Here is an 18,934-nt window from a genome sequence, read left to right as displayed (position 1 = left end):
CCGCGCTGCTCTTCGCCGCTTACAGCTGCCAGCTCCCATTGAAAATTAATGACTTCCGGCTACTTTGATGCTCTCGCCGCTTTCGGTGTGAACATACAGTTAGGGGACTTCGGATGCATCTTAGTGCGTTAAGAATATCTTATATAAAGCATTAAGGATACAAGAAAGTTTAACTCGCAGCATAGAACAGTTTTATTTATTTATTTATTTTTTTAATTCATTGACTTCAGTAATCAACAAAATAGTATTATTTTAATATAAAATATAATTGTACAATTAATTTTATCATCTATGTGGTTTTATTTGTCTTTTTTCTCCAACAAAGACCCAATGCCATTCAAAGAGGAGAGTCAAGATCAGAATGAAATAGAAAAGAAGGATCTTTATGAAGGATGTCGTGACTTGAACCAGGACAGACGAAAACCTCTCCCCAAAAAAAAAAGCCCAGAAAGCCAAACCCTATACCTGCCATCAGTGTGGAAAAAGTTTCACGCGGAAAAAAATTGTTACAGACCACATGAGGCTTCACACTGGAGAAAAGTTTTACGATTGTCAACACTGTGAGAAGAGTTTCGCTTGGGAACAAAACTTTAAGCACCACATGAGGATTCACACTGGAAGAAAACCTTACAGTTGCCAACTGTGTGGAAAGAGTTTCACTTGGAAACAAAACCTTACAGAGCATGTGATGATTCACACTGGAGAAAGGCCTCACAACTGCCATCAGTGTGGAAAGAGCTTTATTCGGAAACAAAAGCTTGCAGAACATATGAAGGTTCACACTGGAGAAAAGCCTTACACATGTCAACACTGTGGAAAGTCTTTCTCTATTAAGGGGAACCATAGAAGACATGAGTTATGTCACACTAAAACAAGCCTTACTCCTGACAAGAGTGTGGAAAAAGTTTAAGACAGGGATCAACAAACTTGTTACTGGAGGGCCGGTGTCCTGCAGAGTTTAGCGCCAACCCTAATCTAACACAGCTGAACAAGCCTTATCAAGGTCTTACTAAGTACACTTGAAACTTCCAAGCAGGTGTGTTGAGGGAAGTTCGGAGCTAAACTGCAGGGACACCGGCTCTTCTAAACAATTACTTGATTCCCATGAGATGCTTGAAGTAACTTAACAATGCAGACAACGATAGTTGAGTCGACACCTGGGCCCGGTTTTTTAAAAGGTTTAATCTTAATAAAATTGATCCAGATTTAGTAATCCGTTTTTTGCAATCTGTGATCACGTAATCCAGCTTACTTTTTGAGCCAGTTTTTCAAAGCAACATCGGATTGGATCACTCTGATCCGGATAGGAACTTTTCAGGATTACTAAATCTGGATAACCAGTGCACAAACAGGGTAGGAAATCATAATGTAGAACTATAGATGTTAGGGTTGGGCTGATAGACGATGCCATTGTCCATAGCCGATGGCCAATAGAGAACACGATGCTGAGCTGCAAACCCGCTCGCGAAAAAAACACACTTATGCCCTGTTTACACTAATACGTCTTAGTTTTAAAATGGCATTTTAGAGCGAAAATTATCCACATCTACACTGTGTTTTACCTAGTTTTCAGCGGACGGAGGGCTGTTTAGAAATGCTAGGTAAAACACAGTGTGTGTTTTACCTAGCATTTCTGAACAGCCCTTCGTCCGCTGAAAACGCAGATCACGTGACCACACACACAGCCACACACACATTGTCATGCGCTCATCTGAGCTCCAGTGAGCAGTGCATGTCGGACAGTTTATCAAGGATGTACCGCTGGATCGCGTCTCACTATAGTTGTTTCACATTAGACATCGTACGATGCCAAATTGGTCAATATCGCCCATCCCTAATAGATATGTAAAGAGCAACAAGTAGAATAGCTGGTGTGGGCTCAAAAAAACTTTATTTTTATTTTAAACGAAAACCCACACATTTAAAAAAAAAACTAAAAACAAGAAAAACCCCAGCCCATCCTCTTCCAGCAGTACGCTCATCTGAGATCTACAACACAAACACTGTACAGTGAGGATATTTATAACAAGTTTCAAATATAGATGTATTGAATAAAAAACTGTACAATTACACTGTAATTTCAGACTTCCTCATCTGATGTGGAGAGAGCAGCTTGTCTGAGCGTAGCCTTTAGGAGGCAGATCTCAAGTCTGGCCTAGGTTAGCTGCAGTTTGGTCAGAGTCATTAGTTCCTCTGCCAGACGGAGCTGTGCTCTTGCCCTTTCAGTCTCTTTTTTGCAGTTGTTGAAAGTGATTTCTAAGATCGGGGATTGCCATTCTTTGCCTTTTTTGGTTATTCTGTAATCATTGCATGCATCACTAATAAATATTCTAAAAACAAAAATATTTTCCATTGTGATGAATATATATATCAATTAGTGACAGAATAAAGTGTATTGTTTTTGGTCAATTTTGACAGCTGTTTGGGGGATTATTTTATGAGGCCAAATTCTTTCTACTTTACTGTAGGCCTATACTGAAAGGCTGAATACGTTTAAGCCTACCTAATCACTAGCCTGACGGATGAACAAATACAATTAAAACCTTATGAATAAACAGGATATCTTGTAAGATACCGCATGATCCAAATATAGTATTATTTGATACATTTTTAGAGTTTTCATTACATTTTGGGCATGAAATCTATGCTGAATCCACCCTTCTGATGGGATCAGTTTAATCCAGATTTTTTTTGGATCAAAGTGATCCAAACCCTACAAAAAAGGTCTGAAAAACCCAAACTAAAGGTTTGATCCGGATCAAAACCAAGATTGGATTACGGGATCTAATCCGATTATGTAATCCGTTTTTTCTTTTGAAAGACCCATTTTCAAGATTTGATCCAATCCGTTATCCAAAATCCTAGTGGATTACTTTTGAAAAACCGGGCCCTGTGATCAGAATCACCTTGATCAGGGGCCACTTCAGTAAAAGAGCCCAAATCAACAGACCAGAACACTTGTTTACAGTGCAGAGCAGGATGTGGATTCCCTGATGCCATCAGACTCATGATCGGTTCATCATCAGTTAAGTGTCACATACTCCTGATCATGTTACCTCAAGGTGAATGGTTAACTGATCACAAGAACTCTTTTCTTACAAAGAAACTGTTTAACCTCGGGAAATGAGGGTTCAAATTATTGCATTGCATTCAAGACAGAGAATTGACAGACTTTTTGTCAACCTCCAACATCTATAAACTCTTATCAAACATTAACATTTACCAAATCATCCCTGAATATGAAAGAGGACTTTAGAATGAAATCCAAATCTATGGCTGAGATTGTATGTATGTATGACACCTGAGACCTGTATATGTTGATCATGCATACACAGTATGGATTTGTTTACACACATGCGCCATTATGGATTGTATTCGAGATAAATGAGTGAAACCCTTTTTCTTCCTTTCATTTCTTTTAATAATAAATAATAAATTTTTGGATTTTATGATCAGTTCTGTTTACCAGTTCATGACCGCTCACGCTTTTAAATAGGATGGTAGATGGATTACTGCAGCGGTTTTGAGTTCTAGAGGAAACAAAGCAGAGATGCATGATGTGTTGATAAAGTGGTAGATAGGATGGGATATTGTAATTTTAGTTAAGCCTCCCCCAGACAGATGTTGAAAATTACCAAGTCTTTAACAACACATATGGTTTGTCCAGTGTAAGTGTGATGTCCATGTCAAAAAATCTAATCAAATCAAATGTAATGCTTGTTTTATGCTTTAAGCTGAATATTAGAATCTTAATTACTATTAAACTCTTATTTACAGTCCTCAGGAAATGAGTTAAAGCTACTTTTGCTTAATTGTTTAAATATGTGTTGAGTAAACTCTTCCTTCTGTTGAACAGCACTTGGCAAATAGTTGAAAAAGAATGATAATTTCACAAGAAGAGTGGCGCAGTAGGTAGTGCTGTCGCCTCACAGCAGGATGGTTGCTGGTTCGAGCCTCGGCTGGATCAGTTGGCGTTTCTATGTGGAGTTTGCATGTTCTCCCCGTGTTCGTGTGGGTTTCCTCCAGGTGCTCCGGTTTCCCCCACAAGTCCAAACACATGTGCTATAGGGGAATTGGGTAAGCTAAATTGTCTGTAGTGTATGAGTGTGTGTGGATGTTTCCCAGTACTGGGTTGCAGCTGGAATGGCATCCGCTGCGTAAAACATATGCTGGATAAGTTGGTGGTTCCTTCCGCTGTGGCGACCCCAGGTTAATAAAGGGACTAAGCTGAAAAGAAAATGAATAAATCAATGATTAAAGAATAATTATTTGTGTTAAGTGTACCTTTTAAAAATAAGTGATTTACTCAGCAACAAATGTAGGAAATGCATTGTCCTCTGGATATTAATAATTTAATATTTAAACTTGCAAATTTTAACATAATAATAGCTAACAACAACAACAACAACAACAAAATTATAATAGTATAATTAATAAGCCAGAATCTCACAAGCTATTTTTAAGTAGTGATTAATCTTTCCAGCAAATCAGTGGCAATCAGTGTGATTTTAGACACGGGACTTTTATCTTGGCGCGTCGGTGACGTCATCATGCTGCGCCGCGCTCCTGTTTGTTGTGAATCTACTCGAGAAAGGTTTGTGTTTTTTAGCATTTTATCGTTTATATAAACGTGTCCCGTTCAGGCAAGATTACAGCTGTTAAATGATTTATACAGTAACGCCATTATTACTGAATATATTGATGAATGTAATGTTTTATCAAGCGTTAATGAACGTAATTTAGACTCTTCCACATCTGAATAACAGTAAAGCTGCGTTTATTTTCTGTCTTTATATCATAAATCAGTTCATCATCAACACCAAATCAGTCGCTGGAGAACAGAGATGAGGAAAAGAGATTTTTATTTTAAACTGAGACAAAGCCAGAGATTGAATCATTTTCCTCTGTTAATGATGGTCTTCATCTTGATCTTCACAGAGTCCAAACCCACAGAACAGCAGATTATTATAAAGATGGCGTTTATTAAAGAGGAGAGTGAAGACATCAAGATTGAAGAAACATTCACAGTCAAACATGAAGAGATTGAAGAAGCTTTCAGAGTCAAACATGAAGATCCTGAGGAACAAACAGGTTGGTTTTCATCCTTAAAGCTCAAAATTTGATCCTCATTCAGATCTGCAGCTTAACACTAATCAATATTTCTCATTAAACTGCTTTATCTGACATGCTGATTCATCAGATTTAACATCAGCTGAAGATAACGTGGCACAAATTGCTAACATAGACGCCTCAAGTCAGAGAGTAAACATAAACTTAGCTTTTATTCACTGATAACTGAGTTTAAACAAAGACTGTCGGGATTTTGGTTAATAGATTTAGTGCAGATATGTTAAAACTTGACTGTGTGCACGAGTTTCGCTCATCGTGTCTAACCAGTGCAGATACAGTGGATGCTCTGCAATTGTAAACTTCAGTGTAAACTTCATCAAACCCAAAACGTATGAAGCCGTTTGTGCTAGGCTGGGGAGAAAGTTATAATAACCATGTAAATTATACATATAAGAAAAAAAAAGATCTGTAAACCTTCAGCCTCAAGCATAGGAGATAAAATGCTGCTTCCAGATGAACTCAAAACTAACCATATTGATCTGGTTAGCTCACAGTGCTAGTTTTGTGGTTAACAATTCATCTGTGCATATGTCATTAAGAAAATAAAAGATATTTTGCCCTCGTCTGCAATAGCACTTCCTGTTTGTGTTCAGTTAAATTCTCAGATCAGTGCTGCGTCCCAATTCGCATACTATCCATCCTAAATAGTATTTGAAAGTAGAATTAGTATGTCCCAAATTGTAGTATGTTGAAAAAAAGTATCCCAAAGGTTGCCGGATGGTTTACTATTTCCGATAAAAACTCGAACTGTAGAAGCGTCCATACTCTAACCGCTGATATTGCCCACAATACATTGTGCATAGGACGTGAATTCGATTAGAACTACAAACGCGAGTGAAAAGTGTAAACAAACTACAAACATGATGGACACGCGAGACCAACCGTCAAGTAGAAAGGCTTCGGTAAAGATGTTTGAATGACTGTTAATTAATATCTAGCCCACTGCAACATATTTCTATCACGTTTTCTGTGTTATATTTCATCTGCAACAACATGTTTTAGTATGAATTCAATGCAAGTCTTTGTAGCTGAGGTCCCTGATCTTTCTTGGAAAGTCATCGTCTTTACTTCAAAATCTAAACAATACGTATAAAATTTTCAGTTGTATACTATTGAATTTTAACCTAGATTTATGAATTTAATTCCACAAAAGCATTGTGTATATAGGCTTAATGCAAAGTGTCACAGCATAGTACAGTACAATGGATGCGGCAACATTTTACCAAAATGCTTGAAATTCCTTTATGTACTTTAATTGAAAAAAATTAAACGTTTTTATCTGATTTACACCCATGTGTTTGTCTTTATCCTCCACTGTAGAATTGATGCAACTCAAAGAGGAGAGTCAAGATCAGAATGAGATCGAAGAGGAGGATCAATATGAGGAAATATCTGAAGAAGAACCAGAACAGACAAAAACCTCTTCAGAAAGACCAGCCCAGAAGACCGAATCTAATACCTGCCATCAGTGTGGAAAGAGTTTCACTAGGAAACAATCCTTTACAAACCACATGAGAATTCACGCTGGAGAAAAGCTTTACACTTGCCAACAGTGTGGAAAGAGTTACACTCGGAAACAAACCTTTACAAACCACATGAGAAATCACACTGGAGAAAGGCCGTATACTTGTCAACACTGTGGAAAGAGTTTCATATGTAAACAAAACCTTAAAAACCACATGAAGGTTCACACTGGAGTAAAGCCTTACACTTGCCTTGAGTGTGGAAAGAGTTTCACTCGGAAACAAAACCTTACGGAGCATATAAGGATTCACACTGGAGAAAAGCTTCACAGTTGCCATCGGTGTGGAAAGAGTTTCACTTGGAAAAAAACCCTTATTGAGCATATGAAGGTTCACAGTCGAGAGAAGACTTCTATCTGCTAAGAGGACAGAGTTTCAGATATAAACAATCCTTAGACTTCCACGTGATGCTTCATAATGGATAAAACGCCTGTAGATTGTGTGGCAAGAACTTTACATGCAGAGATTAACACTGGAGATAAGCTGTTTGTGTTTTGAAATTGTAAGGATAAAGTAAAACTTTGTCATTAGTGTTGAGTTTCATTGACAGGAATCATGTAATAACTCACACCATAGGAAAGTCCTAAAAATCGTTAACATGAGAGCCCCAACCCCAGGCCTGGCTCCAGCGTGGGGCCCTGTTTAAGCCATATTTGTACTCCATTTTGTTGTTGTATTCATAAGGTTTTTCAACCACACTTGGACCTGTCACCTAGGACTACTTTGCCTTGGGAGACAATAGCAGAGGCATCCCAGACAACACAGCCTCTAACATCATTCAGGCACTAAAACCTCTCCATCACGATAAGATACTGTTTCAAGGAGAGGTAGCGCTGATTTAGTCTACTTATCAAGAGATTTCATTCAGAAAATAGATACGGACACACATGGAGAAGCTGCCATCTGTAGAAAACTCTCAGTAGACAATTACAGGAACATTTGTAATGTATTGTGCAGCTTCATGATGACAATTTGCATCATAGAGCTCACACGATTATTGTTAGTGGCGCAAATTGTACTCGGACATATTTGTTACTCGAGACACATCAAGATTTTATCTACTACCCCAAATCAGAAAAAGTTGGCACAGTATGGAAAACGCAAATAAAAAAGAAAGTAGTGATTTCTAAATTTACATTGACTTGTATTTCAGTTTAGACAAAACAACAAACATTATTTAATGTGTTCCTCGTGATTTTTCCAGTTTTGGTTCTTGCGACTGACTCCAGAAACAGCTGGGACAGGAGAAGTTTAAGGCTAGTAATCAGGTAAATTGGTGAAATAATGATGTGATGTGAAACAGGTGATTGTAAATACGATTTGGTACAAAAGCAGCATCCAAGAAAGGTCTAGTTCTTTAGGAGCAAAGATGGGCAGAGGATTGCTAGTTTGGCCAGTGAAGTTATTGAAATGTTTAAAAACAATGTTCCTCAAATGAAGATAGGAAGACATTTGGATATTTCACCTTCACCAGTGGATAACATCATTAAAAGATTCAAGAAATCTGGAGGAATTTCAATGCTTAGAGGACAAGAGCACAAGCCTAAGCTGAACAACCGTGATCTTCAATCCCTCAGGCGGCGCTGCATCAAGAATCCTCATTCATCTGTAAACCTTATCACCACATGGGCTCAAGACTATTTTGGCAAACCTTTGCCAACTACCACAATTTGTAGATACATCCACAAACGCCAGTAAAAACTGTACTGTGCCAAAAGGAAGCCCTATGTTAACAGTGTCCAGAAGCGCCGTCGACCACTCTGGGCTCAGAGGCATCTTGTATGGATCATCACACAGTGGAAACATGTACTGTGCTCAGATAGCTTTCAGCTATTTTTGGGGTGAAATAGACGCCGTGTGCTGCGGACCAAAGAAGAAAAGAATCATCCAGACTGTTACCAGCAACAAGTCCCAAAGCCAGGGTCTGTCATGGTATGGGGTTGTGTCTGTGCCCTTGGCAAAGGTAACTTGTACCTGAAAAGTACATAGAGATTTTGGAGCAGGTACTGGAATGGCCTGTCTGCGGTCCCGACCTGTCTCCAATAGAGATTGAGTGGCGCAATATGAAGCGCAACACACACACTCAGTTTGCCCACCGTAGAAGTGCATGGCCCCCACACTGGCGAGCACTCGCAACTACAGCTGTCACTCAAAAGTACAAAAAAAGCAGAATCATATCATTTTGAGAGCCGGGGTATCGCCATACTTCTTTAGTATCAGTATATCGTGCAACACGAGTTTCCTCAGTTTCCTTAGTTAGCTGTTCTGTTTGAACGAAAAAGCCAAAAGCAACACAGTCACTACCAGATTACTGATATGGAAAAGCGCTAAACACATGTGGGCATTTCTTCTTACTTTGTTTCCTGAACTAGTCTGCAGTTATGAAAACAGGAGACTCATTAGAAACAAACAGATGATCAACCAAAAAATAACTCGGGGTTATACAAAGAGTGGCCAAGACAAAACACACATATTCCTGATTTGTGAGTCCCATCTCACACTCAATACACTACAATTACTGTGGTATAAATACAGCACTGCAACATACAAAAGTGAGAGATCAACTGAGAATATCACTTAGGCTACCAGATTAATAATGATTTGATTATCTGTAGTTTAAAGTTACACTGGGATTTTCCTCTAAGGCAGGGATGTCAAACTCAATTCCTGGAGGGCCACAGCCCTGCACAGTTTAGTTCCAGCCCTGCTTCAACACGCTTACCTGTAGGTTTCAAACAAGACTGAAAGACTTTGATCAGCTGTGTTTAATTAGGGTTGGAACTAAACTGTGCAGGGTTGCGGCCCTCCAGGAACTGAGTTTGACACCTCTGCTCTAAGGGCTTAGTATGCAGTCTCTGTCACCATCTTGTGGATGGAAAACGTCAACCGTCTTTGCTCTCCTCAACGACAGGCTGATGGCCGCCGACATGCTGAATCTCTGAAATTATAAATATTTAAAATAGGCACTATCCTAATAAATAAACTGCATAGAAGCAATCTTAACAACTATGTTCTCATCTGGAAAAGCTTCAAAAGTACATTATGTTGTCACACGGCTATCAGCCAATCAAATTCGAGAACCAGACAGCACTGTTGTATAAACATGTATATATAAACACACACACACACACACACACACACACACACACATATATATATATATATATATATATATATATATATATATATATATATATATATATATATATATATATATACAAACACACACAAAATGTATACAAAATGTTTTTATCAGTATATGTTATGCTCATTTTTTGCACTTGATATTTGTACATAATACTTTTATATTAAATTTGCATTTTAATACAGAGATACAAAAAAAATATATATGTACATTTTAATTCGCCAGAATATCGCACACTTTATTTTAAATTGTGATTAATCTTTCCAGTAAATCAGTGGCGTGTATTTTGTGATTTTAGACACGGGACTTTTATTTCAGCTTGTCGGTGACGTCATCAGGCTGCGCCGCGCTCCTGTTTGTTGTGAATCTACTCGAGAAAGGTTTGTGTTTTTAAGCATGTTATTGTTTATATAAATGAGTCCCGTTCAGGCAAGATTATAGCTGTTGAATGATTTATACAGTAACGCCATTATTATTGAATATATTGATGAATGTAATGTTTTATTAAGCGTTAATGAACGTAATTTTGACTCTTCCACATCTGAATAACAGTAAAGCTGCGTTTATTTTCTGTCTTTATATCATAAATCAGTTCATCATCAACACCAAATCAGTCGCTGGAGAACAGAGATGAGGAAAATAGATTTTTTATTTTAAACTGAGACAGACATTGAATCATTTTCCTCTGTTAATGATGGTCTTCATCTTGATCTTCACAGAGTCCAAACCCACAGAACAGCAGATTATTATAAAGATGGCGTTTATTAAAGAGGAGAGTGAAGACATCAAGATTGAAGAAACATTCACAGTCAAACATGAAGAGATTGAAGAAGCTTTCAGAGTCAAACATGAAGACCCTGAGGAACAAACAGGTTGGTTTTCATCCTCAAAGCTCAACATTTGATCCTCATTCAGATCTGCAGCTCTACACTAATCAATATTTCTCATTAAGCTGCTTTATCTGACATGCTGATTCATCAGATTTAACATCAGCTGAAGATAACTTGGCACAGACGGCCAACTTGTGCGAATAAACTGTTTAGGAGACTGTTCGACTTTTACACATGATGAACCGATCAGAACTAAACACTGAGACTGGTTTGTATTTTGAGTGTGAAACGTTTCAGGAAAGATGAAGTGACGTAATTCATTTATTTACATAAAAAGCCACCTTTGGTTAGTTTTTCATATTTGCATCTCCCTTTTTTTCATCGTTAATCTATTTTGATCGTTCATTTTTATCTTGCACTTAAATCACAGAGTTCTGGTAACGAACCTGTTTGTGAACCTGCTGAGTTTATTACATCTGAGAGACTGTGGTGTGTGTGTGTATATATACTGTAGTCCAGGGGTCACAAACCTTTTTGAAACTAAATGCTACTTTTTGGGTACCAATTAATGTGAAGGGCTACCAGTTTGAAACACACTTTTCAAGTAACAAATTTGCTCAATTTACTTTTAATTATATGTTATTGTTAATAATTACTGATATTAATCTAGGTGAAGACACTGATCATGTTAATGATTCTCACAATAGTTGTCAATGATTTGTAGGCAGATAAATATCAATATGCAACACTTAAGTTCCATAAATCTCTGCAAGTATTTACATTTTCAAACATTTTCATTTCATACATTTTCAAACGATCACTACTTCAATATTTTCACTAGCCGCCAACAATTTTTAACAAGTCATGCACTACATTGTTCCATGTTTGTACAGATTATCAATTGTGTAACATAAATCAACTATCAGATTTTACTGGAATAATCACCAAATCTACAGCATTTTTAACATAGCAGACACTCTTCTGACCATTGTAGTTGCCTCGAGTTGGACATTAAAGAGAGTGTAGATAACATCCGTTATCGTCTTTAGGCACAGTTTTGCCTTCCCATATGAAAATGCCTTGTTTTTCTTAAAAAAGGAATGTGTCGCTCTAAATGAGGTCTCCGTTGCTTTTAGGTTGTTAATCGCGATTTAATCACAATTAAAATATTAAAAATTTTGGCTGTTCAAATGTAAAACTAATGTAAACTCAAGACAAAGAAACTATTTAAATTCACAATATGATTGTTTATCAGAATCTTTGTTTACAGTAACTTGTAACACAGATTTCTTCATGTGAGCAAAATACCTGCAATAAACCATCAAGATCCTCAACCTGTTGGCTTGAAAGCCATATTCATTACAGAAATAAAAACACATTCTGAGTGCACTGCAAAAATGTCAAAAAACAGGCATGGCAAATATGGAAATTGGAGAATTATTACAATTAAGTAATGAATACAAACAATTGTACTCATTGAAAAGGTGTATTGATGAGAGTTGAGAACATTAATTGTAGGGCTGCAACTAACAATTATTTTAATAATCGGTTAATCTGTCAATTATTATTATTTTTTTCGATTAATCCATGAATCGGATTAAAAAGAAAAAGAAATGCATTCATGTCCAACCCTTTATTCAAAAACAGAACTTAAATCTTCAGAAAGTGCACAAACACTAGTGCACCGAGCTGTTATAATAATAATAATAAAATAAAAAATATATATTTTTGTCCTGTTTTCAATCCAAATATCTAAAGAAATCTTAAATCAAGATGCATACTAGACACATGAAATAGCATAAGAAATTATGTCTTGTGTTATGAAAATTAAGTTTGAGCTTTATTGTTACTTTCACTACGTGTATCTGATATGAATAATACACATCGACAAATTATATTGGAATGGATTGTTAGACTTTCATAGACTTCCTTGTGTGTTTTACAAACACTAAATGTGTTGTTTTACTAGTACTTGTGTGTATTTACATGTCTAAAACATAAAATAAGCATTGGGTGGTTAAAACGCGGCATAATTGCGATAATAGGACACGTCTTTCTCTGGCTCAGCGGCAGCCAACACACCAAAGCTCAGTTTGAATTTCTCACGTCATGCTTGTCAAGCTGGATAACAAGTAAACACCAGCACTAGGGACATTACGCTCCTCACGTTTAAAACGGAACGAGAGCAGCATTCTGTAGTGATTTACCCTGCTGTTGCTCCCTTCCTCACGATGTATCTTTCCTCTAATGTTACCTCCGCTCGTTTTTTTTCTCCGTCCAGTCTGAGGCGTCGACCTCTGGCATTAGTCTGCAAGAGAGGCAGAGTGCGTTCACTCCGCTGCGTGCTCAGCTAAAGTTAATTTAATAATCAAACATCTCCACGACACAACGAATCGAATATGAAATTCATTGCCAACGCTTTTAGTAATTGATTTTAATCAATTTAATGGATTCGTTATTGCAGCCCTAACTAATTATAAAGTAGAAACAATTTTGCTTGGTCCTCCTTTACATTCAGCCAGTTGCTAACACAGTCCAGTCTGTTGACATTATCAGGGGACAATGTGGGCCTTTTCTTTTGAATGAAGTAACCTGAGAGCGACAACAGTCTCTCACAACAAGGGTTGGGTACCGAAACCCCTATGTTACCGGTATGCACCAGACCAAATCAGCAAATGAATTTCAGTGCCACTGGTGCTGCGACAAGGACGTAAGAAGGACTTTGGTCACACCATCTCTAAACATTTCCTTCTAAACAACTTTGAGGGATACGGACACCGTCGGCCATGTTAGCCATTTGTTCTTGTTGCTAGGACAAACCACACCAATTGACGAAAGTGAAGAAAAAAAAACCTTAAGAGAAACCAGGCTCAGCTGGGCAAGACTGTATCTTCTCTGGCCTAAAGTTTTGTGCAGAGCTGCAGTCTGGATGCAGAAGCTTGAGAACATTGGATGTCCATCATGGAGAAGCTGCAGGTCTAAGTTGGTCACAGGGCAGGTGTTCAGACTTGCCAACAGGATCAATGCGGGGACTCGTCTGCCACTGTGGTCTTTCAGAAATCCTTCTAGACTTATCAATGACCATGATAGTCATCTGCTCGGGATACAAGTTGGTTTGATAATTTTGTATACCTTTGAATAAGGAGAAACAGACTAACATAAGTGTAGATGCCATTCAAATTATTAGTCTTTTTGGCAAGTGTTCCCGGCTCCAGTTTTCTTAATTCTTGCAGCCTAACAACCCTTTAGAGCAGGAGTGCCCAGTCCTGTTCCTGGAGATCTACCTTCCTGCAGAATTCAGCTGCAACCTTGATCAAATCACCTGTTTTAATTATCAAGTGCTCCTTCAGATCCTACTGAGTTGGTTTAGTTGTGTTTGATCAGGGTTGGAGCTGAAATTTGCAGAAAGGATGATCTCCAGGAACAGGCACACAGCGCACCTATGCTTTAGAGAATTTAGATTTCCAAAGTTACACGCTTGTGTTTTATGTGTATGCTAATGCAAAAAATCTACTGCCTAAAGTCAATTTTGAGCATAGTGGACGTGAGGGGCTGTATTACATCAGAAGCTCACTCAAACAATGGGGAGCTAAGCCATTCAGGGCTTTGTAGGTAGCCGGTTGGATTCAGAAATTTATATGTTTAATTGGGAGCCAATGAGCTTGAGCTTGAAGTATAAATCAGGTGGATCTGTCCGGGTGCCAAGGCACCAAAATGGTTGTAAACTCATAAGCGAAGGCCAGGAGACTCAGGTTTCTTTGAACAGGATTCTTTATTGAGAATTTGCTATTTGTTGCAGTCATCCAGAAGTCTATCTAGTGCAGTGTTGCACTGTATATTATAAATTTTTAGGGGTTTGTGGTACATAGAGGTGGAGACAAATCTAAACAAGCATGCATTAAGCTGCGGTCACACTGGGCTTTGTGTGTGCGAAATTCTGTCGTGCTGCGCTGCGAAAAGGGGCGGGATTAAACAAGATGATTAGACATTAAAAAAAGCGAGCAATTGCTCCATGTTTTAAATTTCTGTCCAGAGAGGTCGTGTTTTGTTCCTCGATTGGTCTCACGCAGTCAAGTGATGCGATTTCGCAGGTCAGCGTTCACAAAGCTTGATCTTGCGTTTCCGGTCTGACGCATTCGCGTGCGTATAAATGGAAGTCTATGGGAGGAAAAGCCCAGTGTGACCGCAGATTTAGAAGTACAGGAGTCAGCCTGGTGTCAGACTTTCCCAGCCCTGATCTCATCAGCATAACAGTACCGATTCAAATGTATAGGTGCTGCTGATCCAATCAGCCTGGCAGTATCACCCTGAACTTCATAGAGACAAAGGTGCAGTCATTGGGATCCTGCTCAATGGTCAGGAAGTACATATAGTTAATAGGTTAATGTCTCAGACACTTGGGCTGCCAGACTTGATCCTTCTTAGAAAGTCATCGTCTTTACTTGAAAATGTAAAACAATGCATATAACATTTTCAGTTATATACTATTACATTTTAACTGAGATTTTATAAACTTGTAATTCCATAAAAGCATTATATACAGGCTTCATGGAATGTGTTACCCACAGCATTGTACAGTACAATGGATACGGCAACATTTTACCTAAATGCATAAAATTCTACTTTATACCTACTTTAATTGAGAGAATGGCATGTTATTATCTGATTTACACCCATGTTCTTGTTGTTTTTCTCCACAGAAGATCTCATGCCACTTAAAGAGGAGTATCAGGATCAGAATGAGATTGAAGAGGATCAATATGAGAAAATATCTGAAGAAGAATCAGAACTGACAAAAACCTCTTCAGAAAGAACAGCCGAGAAGACCGAATCTAATACCTGCCACCAGTGTGGAAAAAGTTTCACTAGGAAACAATCCTTTACAAACCATATGAGAATTCACACTGGAGAAAAGCCCTATACTTGCCAACAGTGTGGAAAGAGTTTCACTTCTAGACAATATCATAAAAACCACATGAAGGTTCACACTGGAGAAAAGCCGTACACTTGCCAACACTGTGGAAAAAGCTTTACTCGCAAAGAATCCTTTACAAACCACATGAGAATTCTTGCTGGAGAAAAGCCTTATACCTGCCAGTACTGTGGAAAGAGTTTCACTTGTAAACTAAGCCTTAAAAACCACATGAAGGTTCACACTGGAGGAAAACCGTACACTTGCCATCAATGTGGAAAGAGTTTCACTTGGAAACAATACCTCACTGAACATATGAGGATTCACACTGGAGAAAAGCCTCACAGTTGTCAACAATGTGGAAAGAGTTTCACTTGGAAACAATCCTATAAAAATCATATGAGAAATCACACTAAAGAAAGGCCTTACAATTGCCAACAGTGTGGGAAGAGTTTCACTTGGAAACAAAACCTTAAAAAACACATGAATGTTCACACTGGAGAAAAGCCTTACACTTGTCATCACTGTGGAAAGAGTTTCACTTGGAAACAAAGCCTTACAGACCATTTGAAGATTCACTCTGGAGAAAAGCCTCACACCTGCCATCAGTGTGGAAAGAGTTTCACTTGGAAACAAAACCTTATTGAGCATTTGAAGGTTCACAGTCGAGAGAAGACTTCTATCTGCTAAGTGTGGACAGAGTTTCAGACATAAAAAAGAAGTGATTTCTAACTTTACTTTGACTTGTATTTCATTGTAGACAATTCTGTCACGATCACCAGCGATCTAATCATCATAGAACTACAAATCCACCATTAAATGGACTACAAGACCCAGTCATGCACCCCACACACTTCCGGTTCCTGACTGATTGCAAACACAGCTGATGCTGCTCAAATATTGATTATTCGCGCATATATACGGCTCACTTTAAGACACTCATGGCTGAGTCTTGTTATATGTTTATGTGACATTACAACACGTTAATAACAGCTAGCTACACTCATAAATAACCGCCTATACAGAAGCAACGTCTCAGCCGGACACTTCACATGTAAATGTCAAATGTCAGATCAATGTGTCCATAATGGTGACGCATTTCTACATGAGGATCATGCAGACGTTGATGACTGAACATGACCGTTCTCTTTCTTCTGTAAAAGCAGAAGGTTTTGCTGTATTTGTGTTTATTCTCAAATGAAATGACATTTTACTGCTTTTACAATGTCTTTAATCCTTATAAATCTCTTATCTTATATTTTTGCTTCATCTTTTCCCCTGTATTTTATTCTCACGCAGCTGAAACTTTTCTCTTCAGGTCTTTTCTTCATGAATGAAGGCTCTTATGGACAGATAATCTGCCTGCAGTCTTTTTTCACTAAATGAGGACTGACTGCTTTATCAAAGTGTCTCGTTTGACATAAGACAGCTGGCAGGTTATTGGCGTGTATATGATGTGTATATTAGTGGTGGGAGAAAATAACTGAGGCATCGCGATTCTTTCTCTAACCAATAACAATTCTGTATTCAAAATATATCATGATACATAAAGAGTTGACGTCAGAATTATTAGACCCCCTTTGATTTATTTATTTTTTTCTTTTTTAAATATTTCCCTTTAATCATCTGGGGTCGCCACAGTGGAATGAACCGCCAACTTATCCAGCATATGTTTTATACAGCGGATGCCCTTCCAGCTGCAACCCATCCCTAGGAAACATCCATACACACTCATCCAAACACACACACTATGGACAATTTCGCATACCCAATTCACCTATACCACATGTTTTTGGACTTGTGGGGGAAACTGGAGCACACGGAGGGAACATGCAAACTCCACACAGAAATGCCAACTGACCCAGCTGGAGCTCGAACCAGTGACCTTCTTGCTGTGAGGCGATTGTGCTACCCACTGCGCCACCGTGCTGCCCCTGTGATCAGAAATGAGTTATTAAATCTATTATGTTTAGAAACGTGTTGAAAAAAAAATCTCCGTTAAACAGAAATTGGGTAAAAAAATAAACAGGGGGGCGAATAATTCTGACTTCAACTGTAAAATCGTTTAAGTAACAAACATGTTGAGAATTATTTAACAAAATCATCAGTTCTCATCAGTTGAGAGAAAAACTAGATCAAAAGCACACAGAGCATCAGCAGATTAATCAAAGTTTTTATGAGTTCTATCCAGAATTATACACTTCAGAATCATGATTGCTCTCCTCTTTCTTAGATCAAATAACTGTTCCTCCAATCGATATACAGAGACTGCAGCTGGACTTGAAGCTCCTTTTATAAATGTCTCAATAATGTCAATGCAAAACACAAAGTCACCTGGCCCTGAGAGTATGAGTATTTCAGATCTCTGAGTATGAGATCTCTGAGTATTTCAGAGTGAAATATATATAAAATTTAGCATTGAAGTATCTCCTCTGTTGTCAAATGTATCTCCTCTGTTGTCAAATGTTTTTGAGGAATCTCTCCTTTATGGCACTCTGCCTCCATCTATGCAACAAGCAGTCATATCGCTTATTATCAAGGGAAAAAAAAGACCCTCTGGTCTCCCTTCTCAATGTGAACAGCAAAGTCCTGGCTAAAATGCTAGCTCGTAGTCTGGTAAATGTTGAATTTATTTAAAACCGGCAGTTGTTTTTTAACTTAGTGATTTGGGAGCCCTAAGCAATTCCAGGTATGAGGCTCTTGCATTGTTGAAAAATAAACTCTATGTTGAATACAGTTGAAGTCAGTATTATTAGCCCCCCTGAATTATTTTTTTAACGGAGAGATTTTTTTCAACACGTTTCTAAACATAATAGTTTTAATAACTCATGTCTTATAACTGATTTCTTTTAACCTTTCCATGATGACAGTAAATAATATTAGACTAGATATTCTTCAAGACACTTCTATACAGCTTAAAGTGACTTTTAAAGGCTTAACTAGGTTAACTAGGCAGGTTAGGGTAATTAGGCAAGTTATTGTATAATGATGTTTTTTTCTGTAGACTATCGAGAACAAATAAAGCTTAGAGGGGCTAATAATATTGACATAAAAGAATAAAAAACTGCTTTTATTCTAGTTGAGATAAAACAAGAAAGACTATCTCCAGAAGAAAAAATATTATCAGACATACTGTGAAAATTTCCTGAATCTCCATAATTTGGGAAATATTTAAACAAGAAAAATAAAATCAATAGGGGGCGAATAATTCTGACTTCAACATATACACTACCGGTCCACACTTTGGGGTCAGTATGATTTTTAAATGTTTTAAAATAAGCTTCTTCTGCTCACCAAGGCTGCATTTATGCAATCAATAAAACAGTACATGTTGTAAAATTGTGAAACTTTATTGCACTATAAAATTAGTTGATCGTTTAATTTAATAATTTAT

General features: G+C 37.8%; 1 protein-coding gene, 1 long non-coding RNA gene and 1 pseudogene across 2 annotated transcripts in view; all 3 read left to right on the top strand.

Annotated features, from left to right (window-relative positions):
* Window positions 1-1,781, top strand: part of LOC130241644 (uncharacterized) — a 248,250-nt gene extending 246,469 nt beyond the window's left edge. The window contains exon 3 of the long non-coding RNA XR_008838895.1: window positions 326-1,781. This is a non-coding gene — a long non-coding RNA (uncharacterized LOC130241644). The remainder of the gene's footprint in view (window positions 1-325) is intronic.
* Window positions 1,782-4,549: 2,768 nt separating this feature from the next.
* LOC130241643 (gastrula zinc finger protein XlCGF8.2DB-like) lies at window positions 4,550-7,768 on the top strand. Its single transcript, XM_056473537.1, has 3 exons — window positions 4,550-4,594; window positions 4,939-5,091; window positions 6,451-7,768. The coding sequence occupies exons 2-3, from the start codon at window positions 4,974-4,976 to the stop codon at window positions 7,014-7,016; spliced, it is 684 nt and encodes a 227-aa protein (XP_056329512.1). The 5' UTR covers window positions 4,550-4,594; window positions 4,939-4,973; the 3' UTR covers window positions 7,017-7,768.
* Window positions 7,769-10,122: 2,354 nt separating this feature from the next.
* On the top strand, window positions 10,123-17,082 carry LOC130241642 (gastrula zinc finger protein XlCGF8.2DB-like; annotated as a pseudogene).
* Window positions 17,083-18,934: the final 1,852 nt, after the last annotated feature.

The sequence above is a fragment of the Danio aesculapii genome, chromosome 15 (genome assembly GCF_903798145.1).
Source record: "Danio aesculapii chromosome 15, fDanAes4.1, whole genome shotgun sequence".
NCBI lineage: Eukaryota > Metazoa > Chordata > Actinopteri > Cypriniformes > Danionidae > Danio > Danio aesculapii.
Note: the sequence above shows the minus strand (reverse complement) of the source record. Positions and strands in the feature narration are given on the sequence as shown.